Source organism: Ceratotherium simum, chromosome 13 (assembly GCF_057802395.1).
Source record: "Ceratotherium simum simum isolate JZ-2026a chromosome 13, ASM5780239v1, whole genome shotgun sequence".
Lineage (NCBI taxonomy): Eukaryota > Metazoa > Chordata > Mammalia > Perissodactyla > Rhinocerotidae > Ceratotherium > Ceratotherium simum.
This window is the reverse complement of record NC_141912.1, coordinates 33108976-33118089: the sequence shown is the minus strand read 5'-3', so window position 1 is coordinate 33118089 and position 9114 is coordinate 33108976. Positions and strand designations below refer to the sequence as shown.

General features: G+C 55.3%; 1 protein-coding gene across 1 annotated transcript; it reads left to right on the top strand.

Annotated features, from left to right (window-relative positions):
* VWA7 (von Willebrand factor A domain containing 7) lies at window positions 1-8933 on the top strand. The gene is made up of 17 exons (XM_004424476.3): window positions 1-405; window positions 714-962; window positions 1292-1573; window positions 2080-2176; window positions 2793-2903; window positions 3366-3561; window positions 3680-3849; window positions 5163-5275; window positions 5485-5601; window positions 6094-6279; window positions 6755-6887; window positions 7013-7165; window positions 7275-7367; window positions 7722-8023; window positions 8102-8241; window positions 8466-8640; window positions 8745-8933. The coding sequence occupies exons 1-17, from the start codon at window positions 364-366 to the stop codon at window positions 8931-8933; spliced, it is 2748 nt and encodes a 915-aa protein (XP_004424533.1). The 5' UTR covers window positions 1-363.
* The last annotated feature ends 181 nt before the right edge of the window (window positions 8934-9114 follow it).

Here is a 9114-nt window from a genome sequence, read left to right as displayed (position 1 = left end):
CTGAGGGGCTGGGTTCCTGAATCCTCAGAGGTGGCCAGTGTGAGCATGAGAGGGCTGCAGCCTGGGTACCAGGCACCAGGTCCTGGTGGGCAGAGAGGTGCATCTGTCTGGGCCTGTCCCTGGCACTGAGCCAGGCCTGAGTCATGCTGCTTGATCCCTTCCTCCTCCAGGCGCTTCTCCACTCATCTCCTCACTGTTGCCACTCATCTGGCCCTCCCTGGAGCTGGCTGCTGCTTGTGGCCTTGGGCAGGCATGGGTAGAGGGGCCAGGGGCCGCCTGCCTGCCCCCACCTTGCCAGGGCCTCCCTCCGCCTCCACTGAGTCCTGCTTGGGTTAATTATAACTCTGATCTAAGTGCCCTGTGATGCCACGCCCCAGCCGCCCTGCCCGGAGACCCAGCAACCAGGTAGGGGAGAGGCCTAGAGGGGAGACCCGGACTTCCTGTGCGCTGGGGTGTCAGCCTGAGGGTGGGGAGGGGGATTCCGGGGGAAGAGCCCTGACCCCTCTCCTGCAGGTGTATGTCCCTACTGGCCTCATAAGGCCCTCAGGTGTCTGGGTGACAAGGGACAGGGTGGGGAAGGCGGGCTGGAGCAGATAAGGTGCTTGAGACGAAGCGGAACAAGGGGCCAAAGCAGGTGCCCATGGAGACAAACAGAGCCAGGCCTGCCCTGGGATGGCTGCTGCTTCCTCCTGTGAGAGCCTCCTATTCCCCAGGTCCATGTCTCAGCTATGCTCCTCGGGGCCGTGTCCCTCTCCCACCTGGGCCCCTCAGTGCTGCTGCTGCTGCAGCTGCTGCTGCCTCCCGCATCTGCCTTCTTCCCCAACATCTGGAGCCTCCTGGCTGCCCCCGGCTCCATCACTCACCAGGATCTGACCGAGGAGGCGGCACTCAATGTTACCCTGCAGCTCTTCCTGGAGCAGCCACCCCCAGGGCGGCACCCCCTTTGTCTTGAGGACTTCCTGGTGAGTGTCCCTGGGTCCTGTCACATCCCTACCAGATTCCCCGATTCCCTGGGACCTCATGCCTTGAGGGCCTTGCTTGCCAAGAGAAAAGACACTCCCCTGCCCTCTCCCACCTCCCCTCCTGTCCCCCCGTGGCAACAATACCCAGGAGTCCTGAAATCAAGAGTCCCCCCTCCTTAGAAAGGTCCAGGATTGCCCCTCCCTTGTAGGGCCCAGCACCCTCAATCACTTCCACACCCAGCCTTGAGTGCCAGTTGCTGAGGAATTGTGGGCAATGGTCCAATCCAAGGGGCTTCCCTGGAGCCCCTGTTCCCCACCACTCTCACCAGGGCCGCACCCTCCTTGCCGATGACCTCTTTGTCGCCTACTTTGGACCCGGGTTTCCTTCCCGGCGGTTCCGAGCAGCCTTAGGGGAAGTGTCTCGTGCCAATGCAGCGCAGGACTTCCTGCCAACTTCCAAGAATAACCCTGACCTGCACTTTGATGCTGAGCGGCTGGGTGAGGGGCACACTCGCCTGGTGGGGGCTCTTCGGGAGACCCTGGTGGCCGCCAGAGCCCTTGACCACACCCTGGCCCGCCAGCGCCTCGGGGCTGCACTTCACGCCTTGCAGGTGAGAACAGAGTTGGGTAATTAATTGTCAGGGGCTCATCACTTCCAGTCTTCCTATCCTGGGAGGTGCCTTCTTAATCATGCCTCCCCCTTCCTAGAAGGGACTGGGGCACTGCTTGCCAATGCTCCGAGGCTCCTCACTAGTTCCCCACCTCCAAACTGGCAGCTCTTCCTGTGGGAACAGCCGGGAGGCCATTGCGGCTGGAGAGAAGTGAGGGTGAGAGAGGAAGGCGCTGAGGTCAGAGAGGTGGGCCTGGTCGGCCACTGAAAGCCTTTGGTGGGACTCTGAGTGAGATGGGAAGAAACACCAGGAGACTCCCACTCTCCCACTTCCGGAAAGCTCTGTTCTGGGCAATGGGGAGAGAGCAGACTTGGGGGTCTGGCCGCAGTGGGGGTGGGAACAGGCTTTCCTGGTGGGGAACTTGAAGCAGTGGCGAGTTAGGGCTGGAGTTTGTGAGAACAGTCAGACTAGTGCCTCTTCCCCCTTCTCCTTTCCCCTGGGACCAGGATTTCTATAGTCACAGTAACTGGGTGGAACTGGGGAAGCAGCAGCCACACCCTCATCTCCTCTGGCCAAGGCAGGAGCTCGGGAGCCTGGCACAAGGTACCGTTGTGACCCCAGTGGTTAGTGGGGAGCCCACAGAGCCACCTCCTTTCAACCCTCCCAACCACCGTGTTACATCCTGAGGTCACATAGGATGTGACATTGCTTCATCTCTGAAATGACCTGTGAGCTCCCCCTGTTCCAAACAAAGGCCAGGTCAGTTAGGTGGCTTCCCCAGTGTCCCACAGGGGAGGACAGAGCCAGGACCAAGTCTGCAGACCTCAGTTGAGTGTTCTGTCTTTCACATGGCTTCCTCCCCACACTGGAGCACACAGGGCTTTGTCTCACAGTCCCCTCATCCTTCCAACTGAACTATGACCCAGAAGCTGCCTCTTGTCCATTACAAGTTCACTTCCTGTCCACAGCTCACAGAGGGCACAATCCCCATAGGATGGGTCCCCACACTTCTGGGTTTTCTAGCACAGTCCCAATCTCAAATAGTGAGTCTCATTGCCAGCCCGTGAACTTCAGGTTTTAATTCAGAAAACCTAGAGGGTACCTATGAGCTCTCACCTTGTTCTAGTTGGTAGGAAAAGCTGAAGAAGTTTGGGTGGACAAGGATGAAGGTCAGGGGCAGCAGAATCTTGGGTTCTAGACCCCTACCATCTCTTCCCAGTGGACGATCCTACCTGCTCTGACTGTGAGGAGTTAAGCTGCCCCGAGAATTTGCTGGGCATCACATTCCTCACCTCTGGCTACTTTGGAACTCATCCCTCTAAACCTCCAGGTACCAGACAAGAAAGCCCCCAGAAGTAAGGGAGAAAGTCACTTCCTTTCCCTTGACTCTTGCTAGGGATCTCTGTCCTCTAGGCCCTTGTGCTATTTCCTATGGCCTCACTTTCTGGAAGGAGAGGATGTTGGGAATAGAGTGGGTGGATGGAGGCCCACTGAGGTGGCCATGATTGTTGGGGTGAGGGAGCAGCTTCTTACTCTTACTCAGCTGATGAGACTCCTCCATTGCCCGAGGGCAGCTTTTGGGGACTGACTGGAAGGATCAGGGGATCCACCACGTGCTGTGGTGACTGACCCCTCTAGATTTACTCCAGATTTGCCCCCCACAAAATGTCATCCTTTCCTGCTGATCCTTTGCCGAGGAGTGAGCGGGTCAGGCCAGATCAGAAAGGGCCTCCTTTTCTTAGGAGGTAGTGGGTTTTTACCTCCACCCTCCAGATCCCTTTCCCCAACCCAGGGAAATGTAGTCATGGGGGCCATTTTGACCGGAGCAGCTCCCAGCCACCACGGGGAGGCATCAACAAGGATAGCACATCCCCAGGCTTCTCCCCCCACCACATGCTGCACCTCCAGGCTGCAAAACTGGCACTTTTGGCCTCCATCCAGGCCTTCAGCCTCCTGCGAAGCCGCCTGGGAGACAGCGGTTTCTCCAGGTGAGTGGCCTCCTGGAGATGAGCTCCCTACTGGGTAGGTGCTGCTGGTATTGCTGAGAAACCAGGGGCTGGGGACAAATGTGCAGACCCTTAACTGTGTCTCTGGCCTGCTCTCCAGGCTGCTGGATATCACTCCAGCCTCCAGCCTGAGCTTTGTCCTGGACACCACGGGCAGTATGGGTGAGGAGATCAATGCTGCCAAAATCCAGGCTCGCCACATTGTGGAACAGCGGAGGGGAAGCCCCATGGAGCCTGTCCACTACGTCCTGGTGCCTTTCCATGACCCAGGTAACCGTAGTCTGGCCGGGATAGTGGAGGGAAAGAAAGTCCAGGGCAAAGGGTAAATGCCACTGGTGAGGAAGTGGTCCTCATGGCTCCACTTCCTTAACAAAATGGTGGCACTTCCTGGGGTCAGCCTGGTAGCGCAGCGGTTAAGTGTGTGTGCTCCGTTTTGGTGGCCCAAGGTTCGCAGGTTCGGATCCCAGGCGTACACCAACACACCGCTTGTCAAGTCATGCTGTGGTGGCGTCCCATATAAAGTAGAGGAAGATGGGCACAGATGTTAGCCCAGGGCCAAAAAGAGGAGGATTGGCATCAGATATTAGCTCAGGACTGATCTTCCTCACACACACACAAAAAAATTCAAAATGGTGGCACTTCCTGAGTGAGCCTTTATGGTACCTGTGTTCATATACAAGACAATCAGCCACTTCTTCCACTGTTTCCAAAATAACAACACTTTCCATACAAGTTTAATCATGAGCCATGCTTAGACTGGTGGCCTCTGCTTTCTTAGGCTTCCAGGCTAATTAGTCATTCTCAGTTCTCTCCATTTTCTGTAGACAGAGGTTAGGGTGAAGATAGAGGTTGGGGATCCAGGCCTCTGCGAAGTGTCTGAGACAGCTAGTTACATAGAATTCCTTTCCTCCCTGAATTGGAAGACAGATGATCTGGCCTGGGTCAACCAGTCTTACTTAGGCTGCTCATTCAAGCTCTCTTTGCCTCAACTTCATCATCCATAAAATAGGTCAGTACTTGTCTTACCTTTTCTATCTCCGAGGGTTGAAATGATGGTCAAATAAAATGCCTATAGGACTGAGAATTCCCTAAGGGCAGGGTTTGAGTCTGATTTGTCTGAATAAACCTCACAGTAGCTGGCATATAATAGGGGCTTATTACATATTTGATGAAGGTATGGATAAATGAATAATTAAGAATTTAGCACTTTTTATGTGTAAAACACTATTCTAAGATTTACAAAATTAACTCATTTAGTCCTCCCAATAACTCTCTGAGGTAACTACTATTATTTCTCTGGCTTTTCTGTTGAGGAAACAGGCTTCAGTTGTTTTTTATACTTACACGTGTACCCAATATAAGGGTCCACTCAGGACCACAGGAAGTGCTGCCATTTTGTTAAGGAATTGAAGTCCACTTTCCCACCAGAGGTGCCCTGCCCGTATGAATATAAGGGAATATTGTCATTTCAATACTTGTCTACCCCAGGAGCACAGCAGGCCACTTGACTGGGGAGGTGGCCCTGGGTCAGAATGAGGGGAGCCCTCTCCTCACTCATCTCAACCTCCTTTCTTCCTCCCCAGGGTTTGGCCCTGTCTTTACAACCAGTGACCCTGACAGCTTCTGGCAACAACTCAATGAGATCCAAGCCTTGGGTGGGGGAGACGAGCCCGAGATGTGCCTGTCAGCCCTGGAGGTCTGCCTGCCCCTACTCCTTCCCTTCTCCTACCCCCCCATTCCAAGCCCCACCACCAAGGGGAGCTAGAGCCTTCCTGGGACCCCCTAGCCCACCACTAGCTTCACTCCAGGTTTCCAGGGCCATATTGCCCTCTACTCTGCCTGCCCTTGCTTTACTCATTCCCTGCTGTCACCATTTTTAACATCAGCCCTTTCCCTCCCTACCAGCTGGCCCTGCTGCACACACCTCCACTCTCAGACATCTTTGTCTTCACTGACGCCTCCCCTAAGGATGCCTTTCTCACCAACCGAGTGGAATCCCTGACTCAGGAACGGCGCTGCAGAGTGAGCATAGCTGGTGGGAGACACAGTGTTAGCCACTCAGGGATGTGGAAAACCCTATGACAACAATCTCATAACAAGGATCACACCACACTATGGTGGTTGAACCAGTCTTGGCGTGGGGTGGGAGAGGTGGACAATGAGTATAATATTTCCCGATCCCTTTAACAATACTAAAGAGTGGGAGGCTCTACCCTTAATGATGCTAAATTTGTATTTGAACCTGCCCCCAATAAACCATTTGAAGAACTGGAGATGTCGTTGCCAATAAACCACTATGTGGATGACATATGATGACAGTTACAAGGTAATGACAACTACTAACTGAGGGCCAGGGGTTGTGTCTCTGGGAGACCTTGCAGTAGCAGCCAGAGGGTAGACAGAGACCTTACCACTAATCATCAGCTCGATAGAAAGCTTGAGCAAAGGAGAGCCTCGTTTATGATGGTGGATGCACTTGGACACCTCAAGTACCAGCATCTCTTCCGGGCACAGGTTACGTTCCTGGTGACTGAAGACCCATCGAGAGTTCAGCACCGAGCTCGGCGTGAGGTCTTGTCCCCTCTGCGTTTTGAGCCATATGAAGCTGTGGCCCTGGCCTCAGGAGGAGAGGTGATCTTCACCAAAGACCAGCACATTAGGGATGTGGCAGCCATTATTGGGGACAGCATGGCTGACGTGGTAAGTGGGGCGGCCAGAGGGACCAGGGCTCTCAGCTCAGGGGATGACACTGCATTTCTCTTTCTCATAGGAGAAAGGGAAGGGCTCCTATTACTGTGTTGCCATTCCAGGCAGAAGGGTGGGAATCTTCCTCTGAGATGCATGGCTATTCACCTTCCACATTGCTCCTTCCATATTAGTAGTTCCCTCCCCCCTTATGTTGGCCTCCAGTATTCTGTCCTTGGGGCTACCACAGGAAGTCCTGCCATCTTTTAAGGGGGGACAAGAAGTGATTGCCTTATCCTTCCTTAATCCCTTACCTCCAACTTTGTCACTGACCATAACTTCATCCTTGGTGCTCCCTCTCTCACTGGTATCCCTTCTCCATGTGTGGAGGCTTAGTTTCTTTCTGTCTCCACCTGTCTCCTATTTTTGTTCCCACCTCATTCCATACCTCATCTTCTCCCCTATTTTTTGGTCCTGCCCTTCCCTCAAGGTGACCCTTCCTCTGGAACCTCCTGTTGTGGTGCCTGGGAGGCCACTTGTGTTCAGTGTGGATGGGCTGCTCCAGAGGGTCACAGTCCGGATCCATGGGGAGGTCAGCAGTTTCTGCATCAGGAACCCTGCAGGTACTTCCATGTGTGTGTCTCAAGGCAGAGGGAAGTATGGACAGTGGGGACTGGAGAATGAGGGGTAATGTACTAAGGGAAAGGAATTCTTATGTGACAATCTCTTGCCTCCCACCCCCACCCAGGGGTCTGCCAGGACCAGAAGGAAGGCGAGGGGCCTCTAGGTCACACTCGCCGCTTTGGGCAGTTCTGGATGGTGACCATGAATGACCCCCTACAGAAAGGGACCTGGGATATCCAGGTCACAGCCAAGGGCACCCCACGGGTGAGAGTGCAAGGTAAGGAGGGAGATATTCCTGGGAAAGGAAGGGGAGACTGCAGAGTTCAGAGAGCAATATCAGTCACATTCATCTCAGGAAGGTCTCTGACTGCCTTTGACCTCTTTAGCCCAGACCTCCCTGGACTTCCTCTTCCACTTTGGGATCCCTATAGAGGATGGACCCCACCCTGGCCTCTACCCCCTGACTCAGCCAGTTGCAGGTACATCTATCCCCCACCCCTAACCTGTTCATTATATATATGTATATATAATTCTACATATATTTAACTTTTTATTGAGTTATAACTTACATATAATAAAGTGCACTAAACTTAAGTGTACAGCTGGTTGGATTTCATATAATATAACCATGTAACCATCACTCAGTTCAAGATTTAGAACATTTCCAGCATCCCAGAACTCCCTTCTGACCCTCCCCATCACTACCCCTCAGAGGTAACCCCTTTGCTCCATCCATACTCCTCAGAGGTAACTGCTATTCCGAAAGCTGTTCATTCTTTTCTCTCGGACCCAGAACGCAGACCACTGTTGTCCCCTCCTCTCTCCTGTCCCAGGTCTCCAGACCCAGCTGCTTGTAGAAGTGACGGGGCTAGGCTCCAGAGGCGACCCTGGAGATCCTCTGCCGCATTTCTCCCACGTCGTCCTTCGAGACGTCCCGAAGGGTGCCGAGCTGGGCAGGGTGCCTTTGGAGCCCATGGGACCTCGGGAGCGAGGTCTTTTGGGTGCCTCGCTATCGCCTACGCTTCTGTCCACCGCGGGACCCTTCTCTCTGGAGCTGATTGGCCAGGACGGAGGGGGACGGGTCCTGCACCGGGCGGCCCCCCAGCCCTGCTCTGTGGTCCCTGTCCTTCTGGAGGTGAGATGCAAGGGGAAGGTGCGGCTGGGGCTGAAGAGAACAGGAGCGGCTCCTCCCCTAACCCGCCCTCCTCCGCAGCTCAGTGGCCCCCCGGGGTTCCTGGCCCCGGGCACGCAGGCCCCGCTCAGCCTCCGTATCGCCAGTTTCTCGGGCCCTCAGGATCTCGATCTTAGGACATTCGTCAACCCCAGCTTCGCTCTCACCTCCAACCTCTCCAGGTGAAGCCCCTGAACCCTCCTGCTCCCTTCTGCCCCGACCTGTCTGTTCTCGGGGTGTGGGATCTAGTATATGCTCCTTAAGCCCGGCCTCTGGCCCCTTCCGATTGGCCCTCACATTTTTGCCTCCCACCGCACCCCCCCCAACCCGGTGCTTGGCTCCGCCCCTTGGCTCTCGGCTCTTCAGAGCCTGAGGCTTCAGCCGGAGGTCTGTATCCACTCTCCAGGGTTCACCTGGAACACAACGAGTCCGCCTGGGGGCGCCTGTGGCTGGAGGTCCCAGACTCAGCCGCCCTGGACTCCGTGGTGACGGTGACTGTGACTGCGATGGGTCGAGAAGCCAGCCTAGTGCCCCCGACCCACGCCTTCCTCCGTCTCCTGGTGCTGGCCCTGGCCCCGCAGGTGAGGCGACCCCACTTTCCATCGCAGGGTTGGCAGGGCAAGGGGAGGGCCCTGTAGGCTTAATTTGGGTGCAGGCACCATGACAGTCTCTTTCTTCTCCCCAGGACCAGCTCGCTGCCCCTGCCCACTCGTCTGGCCCAGTCCTCATCACGGCCAGCCCTGACTTTCTTCCCTCCACTTTGGTGACTCGGGGCATGGCTGGGGGAGGGCTGGCAGGCCACCCCCGGTGGGGCACAGTTGGAGGGGTACTGCTCCTGCTAGGCCTGTCTTCCTGGTGCCATAACAGCCCCTAGAGGGATAGGCCTCCAGCGCTATATTCAATCTTGCCCCATTGGTGAGAAAGTAACATGGGCCTCCAGACCCTACCTCTCCCAGCTGGGATGGAGGCTTTCCTTCTCATGCACTGTCCCTTCTCTTTCTTAGAGAGATTGGGATAGAGGGCAATGGATTTTCCCACAATGCACTTTCCCTAAC